The following is a 22,918-nucleotide window of genomic DNA, read 5'->3' as shown; positions in this document are numbered from 1 at the left end:
CATTTCCACAAATCCTTGGCAGATCACCAGTTAGGGTTTAGTTTCATGGATGTGGAGGCTCTGTGCTCCATTTCAAAGGCCAGAGATGTGGAGGGGTGATGTAGGGTATTTGGAGGGTGATGTAGGGCATCTGGAGTCTTTGTGCTCGAGATGCCAGCAATGTGGACAGGACATTAAGCACATTGGAGTTCGGGCCTTCTGCAGTTGCAAGCCTGTAACATGGACTTGTGATGAAGGCTGCCCATGGACGTTGAGCTGTCCCAGGATGGGATGTCTATAAGAGCAGGAGGCATGAGAGCCAGTGAGTCAGCGAGCCTTGAGTTCTGTTATCGGCTAGTCTGGGGGTCAATATTACAACCCGGAGACTGGAGACCTGTCCTGGGATTGGAGGAGTGTGTGTGTGGTTGTAAAGAAGGAGACAGGCCTGTTTTATTGCTTTGTTGTGTCTTGTGTTCTGCTGAGCATGGTGGGAATGCTATGTTGGTGTTGGAATGTGTAGCGGCACTTGTGGGCTGCCCCCAGCAGGTTGTGTTGGTTGTTAACACCAAAGACACATTTCACTGTACATTTCGATGAATTTAAATGTAAACCTGAAGTAACACACACAAAGTGCTGGAGGAGCTCAGCAACTGTGGAGAGGAGTAGACAGTCGACGTCGCAGGCTGAGATTGTTTATCGGGAATGTGAAGAATCATTTATCAGGATTCTGAACCTGAACACCTTTGAATCTCAGTGGCACATTACAAGGTGCCTTTGCTGAATAAATTGTTCTGATTTAGTTGAGGTTGTTTTAATCTTTATCTGCAGTACTAAAACCAACTGCTTGGTGACTGTCCAATCACCATGATGTGAAAACACAGCCTGGCCCACTCGGGACACAGAGTTTAGAATTTATTTTCATTCACTGTAAAAACTCAGTCAGCTACCGGTATGATTATTTGTAATCACAAGTTTCATTATTATTGGCCAAGGTACTGAACTTACACAGAAAAGAAAACACAGTCATCTCGACCAGCTTGTCTCGCAAGTCTTACTGAAGGTAATTCATTTGAATCTTTCTTCTGCCTTTGAAAAGCAGCATCATCATCAGGGACCTCACCATCCAGGTCATGCTTTCTTCTCATTGCTACCATCAAGAGGAGCAGAGGAGCCTCAGGATCCACATCACCAGGCTCAGGGACAGATATTACCCCTCAACCATCAGGTCCCATACCAACAGGCTCAGGGACAGATATTACCCCTCAACCATCAGGTCCCATACCAACAGGCTCAGGGACAGATATTACCCCTCAACCATTAGGCTCCTGAACCAGAGAGGATAACTTCACTCACCACAATGAGCCTCAGGACTCACACCACCAGGCTCAGGGACAGTTATTACCCCTCAACCATCAGGCTCCTGAACCAGAGAGGATAACTTCACTCACCACAATGAGCCTCAGGACTCACACCACCAGGCTCAGGGACAGATATTACCCCTCAACCATCAGGCTCCCGAACCAGAGAGGATAACTTCACTCATCACAATGAGCCTCAGGACTCACACCACCAGGCTCAGGGACAGATATTACCCCTCAACCATCAGGCTCCTGAACCAGAGAGGATAACTTCACTCACCACAATGTCCCTCAGGACTCACACCACCAGGCTCAGGGACAGATATTACCCCTCAACCATCAGGCTCCTGAACCAGAGAGGATAACTTCACTCACCACAATGAGCCTCAGGACTCACACCACCAGGCTCAGGGACAGATATTACCCCTCAACCATCAGGCTCCCGAACCAGAGAGGATAACTTCACTCATCGCAGCCCGAATCGATTCTGCACTTTCAAGGACTCCACAGCTCATGTTCCCAATATTTATTTATTTGTTTGTTTGTTTGTTTGTTTATTTTATTATTATTGTTGTTGTTGTTTTTATTGTTGCATTTTTATTTTTCTCAGCTCAAGCTGGTAAAACCTGAGGTACAGGCAAGCACATTGGTTTCTCAGTTGCTAGCAGTTTTCGGACTATTCTATGGTCTTTAGTATTGTGACTCTGAAGATTTTCTGAATTATTGCTGTGTAGACCTAATGGTTTAATGCTATTGTGCAGTGACTTGGGTGATGATTCCAGTTGGAGATATTACCACTTTGGATATGGATCCTGCCACCTGCCTGGGTCATGGGGTAAGCACAGCATCTCTCATGGTAGTGGCAAATGCCTGGACTGCAGTAAAGCTCTCTCTGGTCCACGCTGCAATGTTGTCTGCCCATTTCTTCCCCTGTTTGCCCCAGTATTAGCACTGGGACAACTTATATCCTCTTCATGTTTTATAGTCTTTCAATTTCCTCTTTTAATTCAGCATATTTCTGGCACTTTACTCTGATTTCTGTGTGTTTGGAATGGCGATATCTGGTAAGTAAATTGGTCTTGCTTGTTTATCCTGCATAATTAGATCGGGATTCTTACTGTGGTTCAGTCATAATGTAATTTATAGCACTCTGACTCTAAAACTAGATCAGGCTTGTATTTATAATAAGGCATGGTGTCTTTTATGAGTTTGTATTAAAAAGCAAGATTTTGGTGAATGATGTTTATTGTGGCTGTGTAGGTAATCAGATTGAGTTAAACTGCTGCAGGATCCGGAATTGTGTTGGATTGTTTCCGGTTTCACTCGGTACTTTCTGCAGTTTATTATTATCATCGTTATTTTTAATGATCTGTATTGGCATTGCTTGTCTCCTTTTGCACGTTGGTTGCTTGTCCTTTGTGTGCAGGTTTTCATTGATTCTGTTGTATTTCTTTGCATTACTGTGAACATCTGGAAGAAAACTAATTGCAGGGTTATAAATTGTGACATAAATGTACTTTATTAATACATTTACTTTGAACTTTTTTGAACTTTGAAAGGGCAGAAGTTTAATTTTCTTTTGAAAATTACAAGCACTTTAGAGCATCAGTGACTTTTAAAGTGAATTTTAAAGTTTTGTTTTAAAACTGTTTAGAATTAAAGCTGGGATTTTCTGATTCGCTGTGGAATGATTGGGCAGATTGCTCAGCTTAAGGGCCAACATCAGACAGAGAGCAAATTGAGCCAGTCGCCACATTCCGATGGGAAGACAGCATGTCTACATGCAGTGGCCTCTCGGGGGGCCAACCGAAGGTGCTTTTTTTCTTGTTAAGTGTGTTTTTATACGTAGTATGACTATTCATTACTCCAGTAACAGCCTGTACTCTGGTCCACCTGATCAGTAAGCTGCTCATTGTTTGGCCGGGGTGTCTTAAGAGCTGCCAGCAGTTCGGAGAAGTTGAGTCGGTTCATTGGCTAGGGAGGTCAAATCACCCATCAGGCCAGGGATTCTGAATCGAGCCATCAGGCTGAGGATGTCAAATCAGGTCATCGGGTTGGAGTGTTCAAGACAGGCTGTCAGGCTGGGGGATTCGAGCCGGGCTGTCGGGCCATAGGAGAAGCCGGATTGGGTTTGTAAGTGCTGACCTGTGCTGATGCCTGTTACTCGGAGGCACCGGAGTTGGTGTCTTTGAGTTGGCATAAAGGCAAGTGATGTTTGGACATTTCTTTTGCGATTGCAAGACCCTGTAGGACATTGATTACCATAGGTCTGCTTCCCTCGTTTGGTGGCGAGGCAACAGAGTCACCTTGGTTGTAGCTGGGTCTAGACCGCAGTACTCGGGCTTGTGTTGTAGCGTGGCATCCGAGGTTGGCGTCTCCCATCAGTGCAGCCCTCCAGTGTTGAATTGTTGGAATTACAGGCTGAACTGCCGGAAACCCTCAACTTGCGGGACTTGTCGCTCAAGAGCTTGGGCTAAAAATTTATTTTCTTACGTGACTGTGGTTTTTTTTTACCTTTCTCGTTATTTTGAATGCGTGTGTATGTTTTTGCAGATTGGCCTCACAGGAGTGCTGTCTCATTTGTCTGTATCCATGAATGGTTTGAATGACAATTAAACTTGATTTGATTTGAAAATACAGATCACCACAGCTTAGCAACTCTATAACCACTTTGCATGAGGATAGATCTTGTTTTTATTTGATCTAATTGTGTTTTCTTTTTGTAAAAATTATGTATAATATAAAGTTTAAATAAATTATTTATTGAGATACAGCATGGAATAGCCCTACCGGCCCTTCAGTCCATGCCATCCAGCAACCAGTACGTCTTTGGACTGTGGGAGGAAACCAGAGCACCCAGAGGAAACCCACATGGTTATGGAGAGAACGTACAGACTCCTCACAGACAATGGCGGGAATTGAACCTGCATTGCGGGAACTGTAAAGCATTGTGCTGACCATTCTTCAAAGGTTTCAAAGGTACATTTACTGTCAGAGAAATGTATACAATATACATCCTGAAATGCTTTTACTTCGCAACCACCCACGAAAGACAGAGCAGTACTCCAAAGAATGAATGACAGTTAAACGTTAGAACCACAGAGTCCCCCCAGCTCCCCCCTCCCACACACAAGCAGCAGCAAAGCAGTGAATATCCCCCCCACCAGCAAAAAAGCATTGGTGCCCACCCCCACTGAGCACTCCAGCATGCAGCAAAGCATCAGTAAAGACACAGACTTGCAGTACCCCAAAGACTGCTCATTCACCCAGTAATTCGATAAGGGAAAAAGAGGTGGCTCTGTTTCACAGCGAGAGGGGAGACATATCAAACAACTCGCTGGTTTACGATGATAAAAGTCTGTTGTGTCACTTTTTCCGAACTCTGTGCCAAAGAACTTGGGTCTCTGGGCACACAGCCAGACATCTACCGTCTCCCACGACTCACCGATTTGCTGCAGAGGCACCGACCTCGAGTCCGCCCATGAAATCCCAAAACTTCAGAGGAGAGCTAATCTTCTAGGCCACGTCCTTGGAATATCGAATAGCGGCCGAGAACAGGTCCCATTCCCACAAAGAACCGCAGTCAATGTGTAACTCCAGGTCTTCAAAAGAACCCTGAAAGGGAAAAATAGAGATAGTAAAGATAGAGGTACCCTATTTTTATCATTTGGCCTTTATATGTAGTGTTGCTAAAGATCAGCTTTGCCTGTCACGTGTAAGTCAAAGTATATAGCACAATGTGTTGGTGAAACGATTAACACAGTCCGAGGACATGCTGGGGAGCCTGGCCACACTCCAGACACCAACATAACATGCCCACAACTTACTAACCCTAGCCAGTATGTCCCTGGACTGTGGGTGCACCCGGAGGAAACCCACACAGTCACATGGAGAACATAGAAACTCCTTACAGGCAGCAGCGGGTATTGAACCGTCATCTTTTGATCATTAGCTCTGTAAGGCGCTACGCTAACCGCCCCTCTTCCATGTAATCCATTCAAGGTATTTTTAATGCTTGTGAAAACCTGTTCTATAAACCTGTTCTATACAGTTCTGTATTGTGCGAAAAATATGGAAACTCTATATCATACATATATCATCATCATCGTCATCGTGTGCCGTGTCGTATGATGTGGGTGATCATGATCCCATGACTATAGTTGTTCCTGGCAAATTTTCTACAGAAGTGGTTTGTCATTGCCTTTTTCTGGGCAGTGCCTTTACAAGATGCGTGACCCCAGCCGTTTCAGCTGCTGATACGAACATCCACTGCCTGTTCCCAGAGCTTCACGTGACCCTGACTGGGGGGCTAAGCAGGTGCTACACATTGCCCAAGGGGTACCTGCAGGCTAACGTAGGGAAGCAGCACCTCACACCTCCTTTGATAGAGACATATCTCTACCCCACCACCCTGATACACATTGTATGTAGTTCAGCATTTTTACAATTACAGAACTCTTGAAAAAGATAGATTTATAAATAATGTCAATTATATCTCAGAATTTGTCACAGTAAATGTGAAAATAAATGTGCATAAGGTTTCTGAAGTTCCTTTCCTCTCACTTGAGAATTTTAAGTTTTGTTATTTGAGTGCCTGGCTATTGGGAAATCCCTGAGTCGTCTTTAGGGTTTCCAAATCAGGCTATTGGAAAGGTCTGATCTTGCAGAATTGCTGCTTATCTTGTACACATAACCAGCAACCCCACCCCCAGCCCTGTGTCACTCAATTTACCCACAAAGGCAAAACACTGCAGATAGTAGAATTCTGAAATAAAAATTGCACCGGTTGATGGGCATTTACAAGTGACTGCATATCCACAGATCTTTGATCGTTTGTTGTGATCCAGGACTGAGCTGTTGACTGCAAATTCCAGCCATAATGCTCTGAAAACCATGGCATTGTTTTTATTAGGAAATAAACATTGTGAGCAAGCTATGCTTGCAGCAGAACGTGCAGCAACACTCGCCAGCTGCCCTCAACTCATCCTTGGATGTGTTGGTTGCCAACACAAACGGCACTTTTCACCGTATATTTCCACTGACAAAGAAATCTGACTCTGAATTTCAATCTGACCTCCGCTGGAGTTTCGTGAACGAAAAGAAAGTAACTTAGAACAGTAAAATGTGGACTAGTATGACCAGTTATTTACCAGTCCTGTTTGCCCTATTGAGGTTGCAGGAATAGTCCAAAACAAAGCAAGGATGTAACACTGAGACTTAATAAGGCACTGGTAGGGCCTCACATGGAGTATTGTGAGCAGTTTTCGACTACTTATCTAAGAAAAGATGTGCTGGCATTGGAGGGTGTCCAGGGGAGGTTCACCGGAATGAAAGGGTTAATTATGAGGAGTGTTTGGTGACTCTGGGCTTGTGCTGACTGAAGTGGAAGAATAGGGGAGTGGGATCTCATTGAAACCTGCTGAATATTGAAAGGCCTTGATAGAGTGGATGTGGAAAGGATGTTTTCTATAGTGGGCGAGTCTGGGGCCTCAGAATACAAGGATGTCCCTTTAGGAGAGCGAAGAGGAGGAATTGATTCAGCCAGAGGGTAGTGAATCTGTGGAATTCATTGACACAGGAGGCCAAGTCGTTGGTATATTTCAAGCAGAGGTTGATAGGTTCACAATTAGTCAGGGTGTCAGAGTTTGTTGGGAGAGGACAGGGATATGGGGTTGAGAGGGTTTATAAATCAGTGCCAGCAACCTGGGTTCAATTCCCGCCGGGGTCTGTAAGGAGCTTGTATGCTTTCCCCATCACGATGTCAATTTCCACTGAGTGCTCCAGTTTCCTTCCACATCCCAAGGACATAAGGATTAGGCTTCATAAGTTGTGCGTATGCTATGCTGGTGCCAGAAACAGGCTGACATTAGTAGACCTCCTGTAGCACATCCTTGGACTGTGTTAGTCTTTGATGTATAAACGTATTGCAGTGAAGGCTTCAATTTACAAGGGACAATTAAAAATAACCGAACAGAGTCAAAGGAAAGAACGTCATAGAAATGGGCCCTTTGTCCCATCTAGTCTATGCTGAACTATTTAAGCTTCCCCCTTCCTTTCCAGTCCTGAAGGGTTATGGCCCAAAAAGTCAACTATAGTCAGAGAATCAGAGAAATACAGCACAGAAACAGGCCCTTCAGCCCATCTAGTCTGTGGAGAAGGATTTAAACTGGCTACTCCCATTGACCTGCACCTGGACTACAGCCCTCCATACCCCTGCCATCCATGTCCCAACCCAACCTCAGTGGAAACAGCCTGCTTGCATTTACCCTATCTATACCCCTTGTAATTTTGTATACCTCTGTCAAAATCTCCGCTCAATTGTGGATGAAGGGAAGTAGCAGATCCTGAATCTGGTGGTCTGAGGCTTCAGGCTTCTGTACCTCTTGCCTGATGGCTGCAAAAGGAAGTTAATGGACAAGCTGGCGGCAAGATAAAACTCAACTGCTTATACATATTGAAGGTTTTACACATTTCTAATTTAATGATTTTGGCTTTAACTGCTGCCAATGTGATTTTAGCATATTAAAACCTATTCTGTGTAGAAGTTACTGTTCCCTCATAAATTTAACAAGATATTGGGCCAATTGTATCCTGAATTGAATTATTATTCAACAAAGCAATTATTAAATTTTTCAGCAAAGTTTAATTTGAAAAGAAATCAAATAATTCTGTTTAAGAACGCTTCCTCATTTAGCACAAATATTTTCCAAATTCATTTCTTGTGCAGGGTTCAAAAGTAAATCAAACTCGATCCATAAACACAGTTGCAAATTAAATTTAGTCTATTTCTCAATTTGTAAACTAAATGGATTCATTTTCACATGTGCTAAATGTAATTTTATAAATACAATATTGGAATATAGGGCAATGAGTGACAACTATGATATCACAGTCCAATTTAAACGATAATGTACTCAATCAATGGCAGATAGCCAGTGGGGAATTGAGATTATTAGCTGTTATATTTGGGTGCTACAGGTGGCTATGGATGCTAAAATGATAATCATATTTATGTGCATGATTGTCGTATGCTGTTTTTGTGAGGACTTCAGCTTACATGCAGTAAATAGTTGCTCGAAGAATGCAGAACAGGCAGATCTTGATGTTAACTACCATGAAATGCTGGTTTAATCCTTACCACCTTTCTCAGACCCAAACAACCTCTCCAGGTGTGGTGACATTTCATCTGCAAGTCTGTTGGGGTCATCCGCTGTACCCGGTGCAGCCTCCTCTACATTGGTGAGGCCCAACACAGATCAGAGCTCTGCTTCGTCGGTCACCTTCGCTCCATCATCTGCAGAAGGCAGAATTTCCCAGTGGCTACACATTTCAGTTCACTTCCCATCCCCGGTCGGACGTTTCTGTCAATGGTCTTCTCCGCTGCCACAACGAGGCCAAACTCACGTTGGAGGAGAAACACATCATTGTCCATCTGGGTAGCCTCCAACCTGATGGCATGAAGATCAGTCTCTCTAACTTATGGTAATTGCACCCACCTTCTCCCTCCTTTCTTTCTTTTCCCATTCCCCATTCTGGTTACACCCTAGATTCCCAGCCTGGGGTCCACAGACCCCTTGGTTAATGGTATATAAAAAGTTTGGAAAGACCCATTCTAATGGGAGGTGTACAAAATTCTGAGGGGTATAGATAGTGTGGATACATACAGATTTTTCCACTGAGACTAGAACTAGAGGTCATGGATGCAAGTTAATTGTAACACTTAAGAGAAGTTTGGATAGGTCCACGAATGGGAGGGTATGGACAGCTATGGTCCGGATGCTGGTATATGGGACTAGGCAGAAAACAAGGTTAGCATGGAATAGACAGGCTGAATGGCCTCCTTCTGCGCTGTAGTGCTCTATGACTCTTTGCGGTTCAGAAACTCTGGACTGTATGCTTTCACCACTCTCAGCTTTAAAATAGGAGAGATCTATTTATTTATTGAGGTACAGAGTGGATCAGGCTCTCTGGCCTGATGAGCTGAGTCTAATTGCGAGACAATTGACCAATTAACCTTCTAACCGAAACGTATTTGGACTGTCGGAAGAAATCAGAGCACCCTGAGGAAACCCACCTGGTCAGGGGGAGAACGTACAAACTGCTTGTAAGCCGTGGTGGGAATTGAACCCAGGACGTCTGTAGTGTAAAGCATTGTTGTAACCACTACACTACCATACCACCTGAGATAAAGCAGTAAGGGACAGTGATATTTGGGAATGTATTTTATTTATGATGATACTGAGCTACAATGTAGGTTTATCCTCTCTGGGGTCACTGACTGAATCATCTTCGTACCAAAAGATGGTGTAACCTCCTGCTCAATGGACCTGGCACTACTCTGTTGTACACACCTGGATTTGCAAGAGAGAATATTTGGATAATGTTGCTGGTGTTATTATTATTTCAGAGGTCTAGGACTTAAGTGCAATTATGAAGAAAGCATGGCATTGCCTCTACTTCCTTAGGAGTTTGCAAAGATTTGGCATGGCATCTAAAACATTGGCAAACTTCTAGAGGTGTGTAATGCAGAGTGTATTGACTGGCTACATTGCAGCCTGGTATGGAAACACCAATGCCTTTGAATGAAAAGTCCGACAAAATATAGTGGATAGTCCCAGTCCATCATGGGTAAAGCCCTCTCCACCACTGAGCACATCTACATGAAACGCTGTCGCAGGAAAGCAGCATCCATGATCAGGGACCCCCATCATTCACAACATGCTCTCTTCTCACAGCTGCCATCAGGGAAAAGGTACAAGAGCTTCAGGACTCATGCCAGCAAGATCAGGAACAGTTATTACCACTCAACCAACAGGCTCCTGAGCTAAAAATGATAACTTCACGTCCCATCATTGAAATGTTCCCACAACTTATGGACTCACTTTCAAGAACTCTTTGTCTCATGTTTTTGGTATTTATTGCTTATTTATTTGTTATTATCCTTTATATTTGTACAATTTGTAGTAGTTTGCACTCTGGTTGAACGCCCAAGTTAGTGTGGTCTTTCATTAATTCCGTTATGGTTATTATTCTATTTAATTGAGTATGCCGGAGAGAAATTTAATCTTAGGGTTGCATATGGTAACAAATATGTACTTAGGTAATACATTTACTTTAAATGTTGATGTTTGAGTAGCTGTGTTAGCTAAAGCTGTGAGAGTGAGGGAAAGATATGATTGCTTGGATTTCCAGTATCTGCAGATTTTCTCTTGCTTGTGATATAATTGTTCTCTTTGTTTCCTGATTAACAAGAGCTACTGAGTGGTAAATGAGGTGGTTTTGGTGCAGTGGGCAATATCAAGTTCAAGTTCAGGTTTATTATCATCTGACTGTACGTGTATACAACCAAATGAAACAATGTTCCTCCAGACCATGGTGCACCCATAATACATATATCACACACAGCACATAAAACAAAACATTACCACAAGTAAGGTAATAAAGTATAATTCAAAGTGCATGTAGTGCGCGCTGCAGGTAAATGGTAAACAGCTCGCTGTCCTGGTAACGAGAGCTCGGTGAAGGCAGGGTATTCATCAGTCTCACAGCCTGGGGGAAGAAGCTGTTACCCAGTCTTGCGGTCCTGGCCCTGATGCTCCTGTGCCTCCTTCCTGGGTCAGAGAGATTGTGGGATGGGTGATAGGGACCCTCAACAATGCTTCGGGCCCCTCGTCAGTAGCATTCCCTGTACATGGGAGGATTGCTTTGCATTTCTGGGTCTGAAGTAAGATTACTGAGCGTGTTTGTTCTGTCTGAATCAGCAACCTGGATTCAATTCCCAACGCTGTCTATAAGGAGTTTACACGTAATCAACGTGACCGTGTGGGTTTCCTCCCACATTCCAGAGATGTACGACTATGAAGGGTTAATGAGTTTTGGGCACACAATGTTGGCATCAGAAGCATGGCTAACTTGTGGGTTGCCTCCAGCACATCCTCTGACGGTGTTGGTTGTTGACAGAAAGGAAGCATTTCACTGTTTATTTAAATGTTTTCATGCACGTGTGACAAAAAAAGCTAATCTTTTAATCTGTAATCATAAACCACATTGAATTCGGCACTTAATAAAGATCGGCTTATAGAGTCATCCAGCACAGAAACAGGCCATTCAGCCCATCTGGTCTATGCCAACCGGGATGCCCTATCCCATCTAATCCCATTTACCAACATGTGGCCCATAAACCTTTCCCATCCATGTATCTGTCCAAGTGTATTTTAACAGTTGCTGTAGCTTCTACATCAAATTTCACTGTAATGTGTCAAATAAAGTTAATTTAGTCTATTTTCAATTATCTATTAACTATTTTATATAATCTATTTTAGCTGAATCATTTGGCTGTATTCATAGGTATTCATATAAGGTTTAATAATAATTAAACTATTTTATCTTAGTCTGATCTCTGGAGCTGTTTCTTTTAATCCCCTTGCTGGTCTTCAGCAACACAAACACAGAACGATTCTGCAGTGCCCAGAGCAACACACACAAAGTGCTGGAGGAACTCAGCAGGTCAGGCGAGGAACAAACAGCTGACGTTTCAGGCTGAGACCTTCATTTGGGAATGGAAAGGAGGGAGGAAGAAGCCGGAATAAGAAATTGGGGCAAGGGGGAGGAGTACAAGTTAGCAGGTGATAGGCACTTTACGCTTATGTCTGTGACTGAAATGTTTCAAAATGCATGGACTCACTTTCAAGGACTCTTCACCTCGTGTTCTCGATCTTTATTGCTTATTTAGTTGCATTTGCATTGTCTGTTGCCTGCACTCTGGTCGAATGCCCTAGTTGGGCAGTCTTTCATTGATTCTGTTATAGTCATAATAGATTCTATAGATTTTTGAGTATGCCCACAAGAAAATAAAACTGGGTTGTATATAGTGACATATATGTGGTTTGATAATAAAATTTACTTTGAACCTTGAGGCCAGGAGAGGGGGAAGGTAGGTGGGTGGCGGAGGGGGGGATGAAGTGGGAAGCTGGGATGGAATAGGTGGAAGAGGTGAAGAGCGGGAAGAGAATGGATCTGGAGGAGGTCTTCAGTAATTCTTGAACTGACCACTAGGAGGCAGATAAGAACAGTGTTATTGGCTCACTTTCTGAATCCCGGGCTCTGTAAGTCCCTTCCCTCTTCCACAGTTCCCTGTGTCCTGATGTCCAATCCAGTCTCCGCAGTTGACACATGAAACTGCAGCGGTGAACTCCCCCCCACCCCCGCTGCGGCATGACAGAGTGGTGCTGCACCAGTGCATACGCTGCTGCTTTGATCACAAACTCACAGAAAAGCTACAGTTCACTAGTATGATGGTGCGAGCTTGGTAACTACAGCAGTTTGTCTCTGCTATGTCTAGGGGGCATTATTGCCCACCCATGTCACTTCTTAATGTTTGAGACTGATTGTACAATTTTCTGATGTTTCGTTAGGTGAATAAAAAGTGAAGGGAAAATGACCGATGTGGAGGAAAATATTAGCTGCTTAGTTCCAATTTGATCAGGAAGGAAGCTTCAAGCTTCACAGGACAGGCTAATCGGTGCGAAGGAACCTGCGGGCCGCCCTCAGCACTGATGTCAGAGGGACATCAAGAACATCAGAAGGTGGAGTCAGATTTCACAAAGTAGTGTATGAGCAGTGCTCTCTGCTAACAGACTAGGCACTAATCACACAAGGAATTTGCCGGGCATGCAGGCAATATGCTGAATCTGAACTGTCAAAAGGATGATGGAAAATTAAACTCTGGCATTTCACATGACGGGTTCTGCCTGAGATACTGGAAAGATTTAAAACTGTAGGATTTGAAAACTATGTTTCATGAAGGCCATCATGTATATTGGTAAGTGTTAACTTGCTTTTTGGATTTGAAAAAAATTGTAATCTTTTAATAAGATTTGGAGTTTGTGTTAATTCAGTGAAACCATACATGATTGAGGAAAGCTATTGATATATGTTGTCAGAATATTTACAATGCCTGCATTTTAGCAGGAACCACTGTTGGGCTCGATTAAAAGGAATATGTAATGATGGTGAATAGATTTCTGTACTGTATGTACCAGGGCAGTTTTATTGGGATTCCCAGTCATTTCTAAAGGGGATAGGGTGGAGGAGATTAAAAAATAATCAGATTTGTTAAAACCAACCGTCAATATCACATCAGAGTCTTTCTTTCTCTCAAACAGCCCCTGAAAAGCACAGTTCCTTAAGACATGTTTGTAGTATTTCATATGCCATTAACCATCTGAGAGGAGAGCTGAAAGTACTGTATTCAGCACCATGTTCAACTCTTGTAGAACATTTGCGAAAGTCACAATAAAAAAAAACATACTTAAGATGTTTTCTTATTTCTATGTGATGGAATTTTATTGCTTGCATAACAGGACACCAAATGTCTTGTGTGCTGTGAATTGTTTGCATTTATCAGAGCTACCGCACAATACAAATGTGTGCGGTCGCGATGCTCTGCCTATGAAACAGTATTAATTCGAACAGTTTCAGCCGTTTAACTCTTAATTGCCCTGCAAGTATTCAGAATGTTTAAGGTCAGAATTAATTAAAATAGAATTCAACTTTGATTCTTTAATTTGCACTTCAGGATGCTTTTGTGAAAATTTTAAATAATATTTTTGAAAGGACATGTGCACAAAGAGCATTTGAGAAATCATTTCCATCCTTCATAACCTTGCAGCTGGAAGGTCTGAATCACACCAACGTGTTGACTGCAAATGGAAATTCGATGGGAAAAGTGACAGGTTCCTGCTTCTCTCTCATTCTCAACTGAAAAATATGTTCATTAAGAGTTTTGTTATGAAGATAGCTCCACTTTAAAAATGAGGAATTTAGTAAAATAAATACAATGTAGGGATTTTAAACTTTGCCTCATTGAATTTCTTCACCAGATTCTATTTCCCTTCTAATGAAAAAGAGTAACGATTAAGCTGATAACTGGTGGACTGCTTTGTTATTTAATGCCATTGTCCAAATGACCTCTTGTAGGGGTTTAGTATAAATTTACTTAGAGAGCCATTGCTATTGATTTCAAAGCTCTGGGTTGCTGGCCTAATTTGTCAATAATTGGAGACATTTTTAACAGTATTTAAAAGTATTTTATTTTCAAGTGTTTTTTATCATTAAGAAATTGTATTTTTCTTTGACAATTGTATTCTTTATTTAATAACGACTCCTCATGTTGCGCTAATATGAAGGGAATAGTTGGGGCGAAGTACAGGGGAGTGTCAGAGTGGTGGGTGTGTGGAACACCCTGCCTGGGGTGGTGATAGAGGTAGATACATTAAGGACATTTAAGAGACTATGAGGTAGGCACATGGATGATGGAAAAATTAGAGGGGAGGGTTAGATTGATGTTAGAATAGGTTGAAAGGTCGGCACAAGGGCCTGTACTGTGCTGTACTGTTCTATGTTCTATTTACTATTACTTACGTTGTCACTGATCCTGATTTTAACAGTTCTTTATACATTCAGTGTGCTAACTGCCAGAATTTAGTGTACGGGGCAGTTTCCAGACATTAGCCTGTGACTTCAATCTTTGTATTGTCTATTGCTGCTTGTAAAATAACCTTTGCCCTCTCATACACGGATGGTGACAATTCATGGATGAGTTATTTATTAAAATAAAACACCTTGGGCCAGACCGTGTTACTCTACAGAAACTATCAGCTATTTGCAGTCAGTGGGGTCAGCTCATTCCTGACTTCCACACCAACTTGCAAGTCAGAATTCATAGATGAGTTATTTATTAAAATAAACATCTCAGCCCAGACTGTGTTACTTGGCAGAGAACTATTAGTTATTTGCAGTGAGCGGGGTCAGCTCGTTCCTGACTTCCACACCAGCAAGTAAGTCAGAATCCAGCTGGAGGTCAGATGCCGAAATGCCTTCTGGATAGCTTGCCCGCTTGCCACTTGTAGACCTCAATTTGATTTATTGGGCAGGCATATGGGTGAAGGCTCGGGGCTGATTAGACTCACAGCTGTGTAAGAATAGTGTAGATATTAGGCCAGTTCAAATGCCAGCCCGTCCACAATCACCCTTTGATAAGAAATAAGAAAGGATTAAGTTGCAGAATTTTGAGTGACACAAAGTGATTTGGAGGATCGTGGTTTTGAAATCTGTTCAAAACGGAGAGCTGGGAGAAATGGTTAGGAGTTACGTGAATAAAATGACATGGATCATTGCTTCATTTTAGCAGCATATATGGGAAATGGAGGGTTATGGGCTGGGTACGAGGAAAGGGTTAGATTGATCATGAAGGAGGTGTGAGGTATTGCACTTTGGAAGGTCAAACCAAGGTAGAACGTACAAGGTAAATGGTAGGGCACTGAGGACTGCAGTAGAACAGAGGGATCCCCAAAAGTGGCGTCACAAGTAGATAGGGTAGTAAAGAGAGCTTTTGGTACATTGGCCTTTATAAATCAAAGTATTGAGTGTAACAGTTGGAATGTTATGGTGAGATTGTATAAGACATTGATGAGACCAAATTTGGAGTATTGTGTGCAGTTTTGGTCACCTAATTACAGGAAGGATAGTAATAAGGTTGAAAGAGTGCAGAGAAGGTTTACAAGGATGTTGCCGGGGCTTGAGAAACTGAGTTTCAGAGAAAGGTTGAATAGGTTAGGACTTCATTCCCTGGAGCATAGAAGAATGAGGGGAGATTTGATAGAAGTGTATAAAGTTATGATGGGTATAGATAGAGTGAATGCAAGCAGGCTTTTTCCACTGAGGCTAGGGGAGAGAAAAAAACAGAGGACATGGGTTAAGGGTGAAGGGGGAAAGGTTTAAAAGGAACATTAGGGGGGTCTTCTTCACACAGAGAGTGGTGGGAGTGTGGAATGAGCTGCCAGATGAAGTGGTAAATGCGGGCTCACTTTTAACATTTAAGAAAAACTTGGACAGGTACATGGATGAGAGGGGTATGGAGCGATATGGGCCAGGTGCAGGTCAGTGAGATTAGGCAGAAAAATGGTTTGGCACAGCCAAGAAGGGCCAAAAGGCCTGTTTCTGTGCTGTAATGTTCTATGGAGGTTTATATACTGTTATTCAGCAGAACATCATGGCCGTACTGTTCTACACTGAGTGCTCACTTTATTAGGCTCACCTGTACACCTGCTCGTTAATGCAAATATCTAATCAGCCAATCACATGGCAGCAGCCCCATATATAAAAGCATGCAGACTGTGGTCAAGAGGTTCAGTTGTTGTTCACACCAAACATCAGAATTGGGGAAGAAATGTGATCTGTAGGACTTTGACCGTGGAATGATCGTTGGTGCCAGACGGGGTGGTTTGAGTATCTCAGAAACTGTTGACCTCCTGGGAATTACTTGCACAGCAGTCTCTAAAGTTACGAAGAATGGTATGAATAAGAAACATTCAGTAAAGAGGAGTTCTGTGGGTGAAAATGCCTTGTTAATGAGAGAGGTCAGAGGAGAATGGCCAGCCTGGTTCAAGCTGACAGTAACTCAAATAACATGTCACAACAGTGGTGTGTAGATGAGAATCACAACACATTGAACTTTGAAGTGTACGGGCTACAGCAGCAGAGGATGAGGAGTAGAAGGTGCACAGTAACGTGACCACTCAGTGTACTTCCAGTTTGAGAGAGGGACCATTACCGTGATCTTCCAGAAAGCAATTTTTGGTATGCTATTTGAAAGATTACGCTATAATGCAAGATATTTTAAGAGAAGGTGTATTCTGAGATACCAAATGTCATCTTGTCACTATTCACATTTGCAGACTACTCTACATAACTGGCAAAAATCCTCTACTTAGTCATCCATCAAAAACGATTTCTATTCAGCTGAAATATTGCAACCTTGTTCGTGGTGTTGTAAAGTAAACTGCATAATCCATCCATCATCTGTACGAATGGAAAGGAAGGGTAGTAACTCAAAGCATCGAAACGGGACTCATCGCGCAGCGTAAAGTACAGATTCTGTTTGTGGCAGTGTTGAATAGACAGCAGAATTACATTGAACATAGACAGGTACAGCACAGAAACAGGGCCTGTTGATCCAATTACATTTGTAATCAAATGGTCAATTAAACTAATTTCTTCTGCCTACGCAATGTCTATAATCTTCCACTTTCCTAAAATCCATGTGCCTATCTAAACATCTCTTAACAGTCTCTAACATCTCTTAACAGTCTCTAACGAATCTGCCTCTGCCACCACCCCAGGCTGGCACCCAGCACTCTGTCTGTAAAAACCTTTCCCTTCACATCTCCTTTGAGGTTTTACCCACCTCACCTTAAACACACGTTCTCCAGTATGTGGAATGGAACAGTTCACAACGTTCTGCTGTGTAAATATTTCTTTTAGTAACTCTGAACTGCTGTTTTTTGAGATTAAAAGGAACGAAACATGGGGTGAGCAGGTCATAGGTCAAAGGTCTCAGATGCCCCCCTCTGCATGAGGCATATACCTTATAAAACCAGAGTATTACTCCGTACTTTGTACCCTAGATTTCACAAGACCATAAGACACATGAGCAGAAACAGACCATTCAGCCCATTGAGTCTGCTCTGCCAATTCATCACGGCTGATCTATCACCTTTATCTATTTACTGATTTAGCGATACAGTGTGGCGTGGGCCCTCCTGGCCCTCTGAGCTGAGCCACCCCAGCAACACCCGACAACGCTGGTTAACCCTAACCCAACGGCCAGTTAGCCTACCTGGTATGTCTTTGGACTGTGGGAGGAAACCAGTGCCCCGGGAAAAACCATGAGAGTACGTACAGATGGTGTCGGGATTTAGCTCTGAACTTCAGAATGCTCCGAGCTGCAATAATGTCGTGCCAACAGCTAAGATTTATTATCCCTCTAGACCCCATTCTCCTGCCTTCTCTTCATAGCCTTTAACGCCCTGACTAATCAAGAACCTATCAACTTGTCTTCCACAGCTGTCTGTGGCAATGAATTTCACAGACTCACTACCCTCTGGCTAAAGGAATTCCTCCTTATCTCTGTTCCAAAGGGACGTCCTTCTACCCTGGGGCTGTGCCCTCTGGTCTTAGACTCACCCGCCACAGGAAACACTCTCTCCACATCCACTCTATCTGGGCCTTTCAATATTCGATGTTTCATTCGGATCCCCCCAGAGTACAGGCCCAGAGCCAAAAAGCATACATTAAGTTAATTGCAAAACCTCCCTGTGTGAGGCTGAGCTGAGTGTTGGAATAGAAATGTGGCTGACGATCAGGATTTCAGGCCTCTTGGTGGGTCCTTATCGAGCACTCCACAGCTAAAGTACAGGTTGAATGCTGATTAATGATGAGGCTTCCTCTAAGTGCTGGCTCATCAGCCAGGAATATAAACTTCTGAACTTGATCTCAACCCTGTTCTGAACTTGACCCTGTTCTGCCTGCTTTTTGTTTCAGAGTGGTGAAGTATTTATTTCCATTCACATTCCTGTTAGTCAAAAAGGCCTAGCAAAGAATCATGGACATCTTGTGCAGAGGGCAGGTGGATGGGAGTAAACAGTCACTGTTACTTCATCAGTGAGATCCTGCTAGGAAATAGGACAACACGTTAGCTTAGCGGTTAGCAAGACGCCTTTGCAGCTCGGGGAGTGGGGTTTGGACTTCAATTCTGACGCCGTCTGGAAGGGGTTTGATTGTGGTTCTCGTGATCACGTGGGTTTCTGCCGGGTGCTCCAGTTTCCTCCTGCAGTCCAAAGATACTGGCTAGTAGGTTAGTTCCATCGCCCTTTAGTAGGGTAGTTGGTCATTGTAAGTTGTCCTGTGATGCTAGGGTTAAATAGGTGGGTTGCTGAGCGGTGAGGCTCAGAAGGAAGCTGTTCCGCACTGTATGGCTAAATAAAATCTCTAAATCCCCCCTCACCTGCTCTCTATTACCATCTGCCAGCTTGTCCCCTTCCCCTCCCCCTCCTGCTTATTCTGACAGCTTCCCCCTTCCAGTTTCCAGACCTGATGAAGTGTCGACTGTTTATTCCTCTCCATCGATGCTGTCTGAGCTACTGAGCTCCTCCAGCATTTTGTGTGTGTTGTTCTGGATTTCCAGTATCTGCAGAATCTCCTGTTTATCCGGTGCTTTTGATTTTAATCTGCCCTTGTAACTGCTCAGAATTCGCTTTCCAATATTAGACCATCTCCACAACCAGTCACGCTGTGCTTGTGTTGTAGAGCCCATCTGCTGTGAGGTTATCATTTGTGTGCACATTACGTCTGTGTTGGTGTTTAACCGTGGAAATCGGTGCAGCCCCCCTTCGCAACACAAAGCCACTTGTCAGAGGCATTTCATTCAGACATTAGTCTGATGGCCACTGACCACACCGCCTGGGGATTGCAGCCACAGGTAGCCAATGGGTTACCTGAATCCATGAGGGGCGTTGATCAAAGGCTCTTTCCCAGGCACGAGAGGGCACGGTTTTAAGGTGCTTGGAAGCAGGTCCAGAGGGGTTGTCAGGGGTAAGTTTTCCACACAGAGAATGGTGGATGTGTGGGCTGCACTGCCAGCAACAGTGGTAGAGCTGGATACAATGGGATCTTTTAAGAGACTGTTAGATAGGTAGATGGAGCTTAGAAAAATAGAGGGCTATGCACTAGGGAAATTCTAGGCAGTTTCTAGAGTAGGTTACACAGTCGGCACAACATTGTGGGCCGAAGGGCCTGTGATGTGCTGTAGATTTCTGTGTTCTAGGAATCAGAGAGAAGGTGAACTGTGAAGGAGTTCTTGTAGGTAGACGCTGTCTGTCGTCAGGCTTTACCCTGGACTTACGCTCAGTGGCCACTTTATTAGGTACATCTAGAGTTTACAGAGAACGGTGTGAAAAACACGACAAATCCAGTGCGTGGCAGTCCTGTGGGTGAAAACACCTTGTTAATGAGAGAGATCGGAGGAGAATGGCCAGATGGTTCAAGCTGACAGGAAAGCGACAGTAACTCAAACAGCAACACGTTACAACAGTGGTGTGTCGAAGAGCATCTCTGAATAAACTACACGTTGGAAGATGAAGTGATTGGACTACAGCAGCAGAAGACTTCCTTTCAAATATGATTCTGCTACTCAGCTGTGTGATTGGGACCTGTGATTTACACTTTGATGATGTGTTCTGGGGCAGATTGAGCGATCTGGCACCTTGCTGTCTCTGAGGGAGTTTGGTGAGGTTTGGAGTGGAGTGTGTGGCCCGGAGGCGGGGCACGAGCCCGTGATCGACTCTATTTCTCACCAATCTCACCGATTAAAGCATCAAGGAAGATTGAAATCAATGAGGATGAGAGCTGAAGGCAAGCGGCAGTTTAGTGCCATCTGATTGTGTTTGTCCGATCGTTCTCTCCCCCTTGCCTGCTGCTGCTGGAGGAAGCTGACTGCTTTTGATTGGTCTCTCTGACCCTCTCACTCGCTGTCGCCAGAGTCTTGGTGTTGGGCAAGGTTTAATCGGCATGGTTTGTGGTTGGACTCTGCAGCTAACGCTATATGTATTTTTGGTTTCTGGTTACTCTTTTTTTATTGCTATTTCATGCAATTTTGATCCGTGGGCTGGCTCTGTGGCCTGTAGTCACTGAACGACACAGTGCTAGATCGAAAAGAATTGAGCTGAAAACGAACAGTCCTAGACTGCTTCAATGACTTTGTGAGTTGATGCTTCATTGTCTGTGTTTTGCTGTTTGCAGGATTTTTTTGTGCTTTGGGTGTTTGATGTTTTCTTTGAACAGATTCCATGGTGTTTCGTTGTCTGTGAGAGGTCAAATCTCAGGGTTGTATACCACAAACATACCATGAACTATGAACTTTCAACATACACTCAGTGGCCACTTTATTAGGTACAGGAAGACCAATTTCTGAGCCTTCCCGAGATTATGTGAGGCTTAAATCCAGATGCAATATCAAAAGTTAGTAGCAAAGTTAAAGATAAAGATTATTTACTTGGCACATGTTGATCAAGACATCAATACAGTGAAATGTGCCATTTGTGTCAATGACCAGCACAGACAGAGGATGTGTCGGCACGATTCTGGCGCCAACATAGCATGCCCACGACTTACTAACCCTCGTTTGTAAGTCTTTGCAATGTGGGAGGAGTGGAGGGGGGAATCTCACTGAAGCCCATCGAATCGAGGAAGTCCCAGGTAGAACGGACGTGGGGGAAGTGGGTGGGGAGCAGGTGTGTCCAGGACCAGATGGCACAGTGTCACTCCTTTCAGAGGGTGGTGAATCTGTGGAATTCATGTCACAGGCAGCTGCGGAGGCCAAATCATTGAGTATACTTAAGGTAGAGATTGATAGGTTCTTGATTTGTCAGGGCATCAAAGGTTATGGGGAGAATGGGGTTGAGAGGGATAATAAATCAGCCATGATGGGATGGCAGAGAAGTCTCAATGGGCTGAATGGCCTAATTCTGCTTCTATTTCTTATGGTCTTAATGTTTTATGAACCCCAATGACTGGCCCTGTAAAAGGTTACACAAACCACATGCTAATTAATGAGAAGTAATGATACTAATCATTAATGGGATGATAACTATATTCTTCTGACAGTAGCTAGAATGGGTTATTTGACAAGATGTTGAGAATGTGCAATTCTGGTTAAGTTTGACTATCTGAAACTGAAGGCGCATCACCTTACCTCTACTGAGGAAACCATTAAAAGCTAAGCTCCCAAGTTCTTCATGTGAAATGTTGTCAATCAAGTGTTGACATCAGTACCTCAAACCTTGATCATTTGACGTGGAAAGTAGTGTATGAAGTCACCCGGTCCACACTAGATGACAATAACAGTCATCTCCATGCTGACTGGCAATGAATGCAACATTGGCCTAGGTTTTCTTGATGTGATTTAACTCAGTGAAGGTGATGTTTGCTTGCTGTGTAACTGATGATATTATGGGGGATACAATTCATGTTTTCATTCATTATGGCAAGAATTGGAGCATATGCTGGAAACATATAACTTGCACTGTTATCCCACACAGAAACAAAACCTAGGACCACATTCCTGGATTTGGGAATAAGCCGTTGCAGTTTTTACTGTTTACTGCTCTTTATGGTAATTTCTTTGATATTTAGAAACTTTACATTTCATTATTTTTCAAAGCACCTTCACTTTACAGTTTTTTTTCCATGTGCTTAAGACTTTTGCACAGTATTGTAGATATATTTATATTTACACTTACCAGGAGATGGTTACGCTGATCACTATGCTACAGTTGCTCCTTCATTGGTAATCAGGAAAATGTCCCTGCTGCAGCTGCTGGTTAAAACAGCACTTGAGGTAACGACCAATTCTAAGTCTTGCCGATGTTCTTCTAGTGCTGAAAGCATTCGCTTGTTGTACGTGCATGAGTCTGCAGAACTAAATTCTATTTGTCCTGCAGAAAACAAAATATCCAGAGGCACGGTAGTTTTTATATTGCATAAAATAGCATCAAATCAGGTTGAGAATATCATGCCTTTTGAAGAAATAATTCAAAATGGACAATGTGAAGTGGTAGTGCTTAGAAGTTGGGAAGAAGAAAGAGCCATTGACGAGCTTAATTTTTATATGACAAATGGTAGGTATGAGAATATTAACTTGGTAGGTAAAACGAATGTTAAATTGCCCATTCCCTTTCCTGATG

General features: G+C 43.2%; 1 protein-coding gene across 5 annotated transcripts in view; it reads left to right on the top strand.

Moving 5' to 3' along the window:
* The first annotated feature begins 12,547 nt into the window (after nucleotides 1-12,547).
* The window catches only part of LOC132378234 (zinc finger protein 385D-like), a 452,746-nt gene continuing 442,375 nt past the window's right edge, over nucleotides 12,548-22,918 (top strand). Inside the window, exons 1-2 of one of the 5 annotated variants that reach the window (XM_059944962.1) lie at nucleotides 12,553-13,158; nucleotides 14,008-14,071. In XM_059944962.1, the coding sequence (XP_059800945.1) occupies nucleotides 14,056-14,071 (16 nt within the window). In that variant the 5' untranslated portion in view covers nucleotides 12,553-13,158; nucleotides 14,008-14,055. Of the gene's footprint in view, nucleotides 13,159-14,007; nucleotides 14,072-22,918 lie in introns of all 5 variants that reach the window. The other 4 variants (XM_059944963.1, XM_059944966.1, XM_059944961.1 and 1 more) reach the window with 4 other exon arrangements.

The sequence above is a fragment of the Hypanus sabinus genome, chromosome 20, assembly GCF_030144855.1.
Source record: "Hypanus sabinus isolate sHypSab1 chromosome 20, sHypSab1.hap1, whole genome shotgun sequence".
Classification (NCBI taxonomy): domain Eukaryota; kingdom Metazoa; phylum Chordata; class Chondrichthyes; order Myliobatiformes; family Dasyatidae; genus Hypanus; species Hypanus sabinus.
This window is presented reverse-complemented; position numbering and strand designations above follow the sequence as displayed.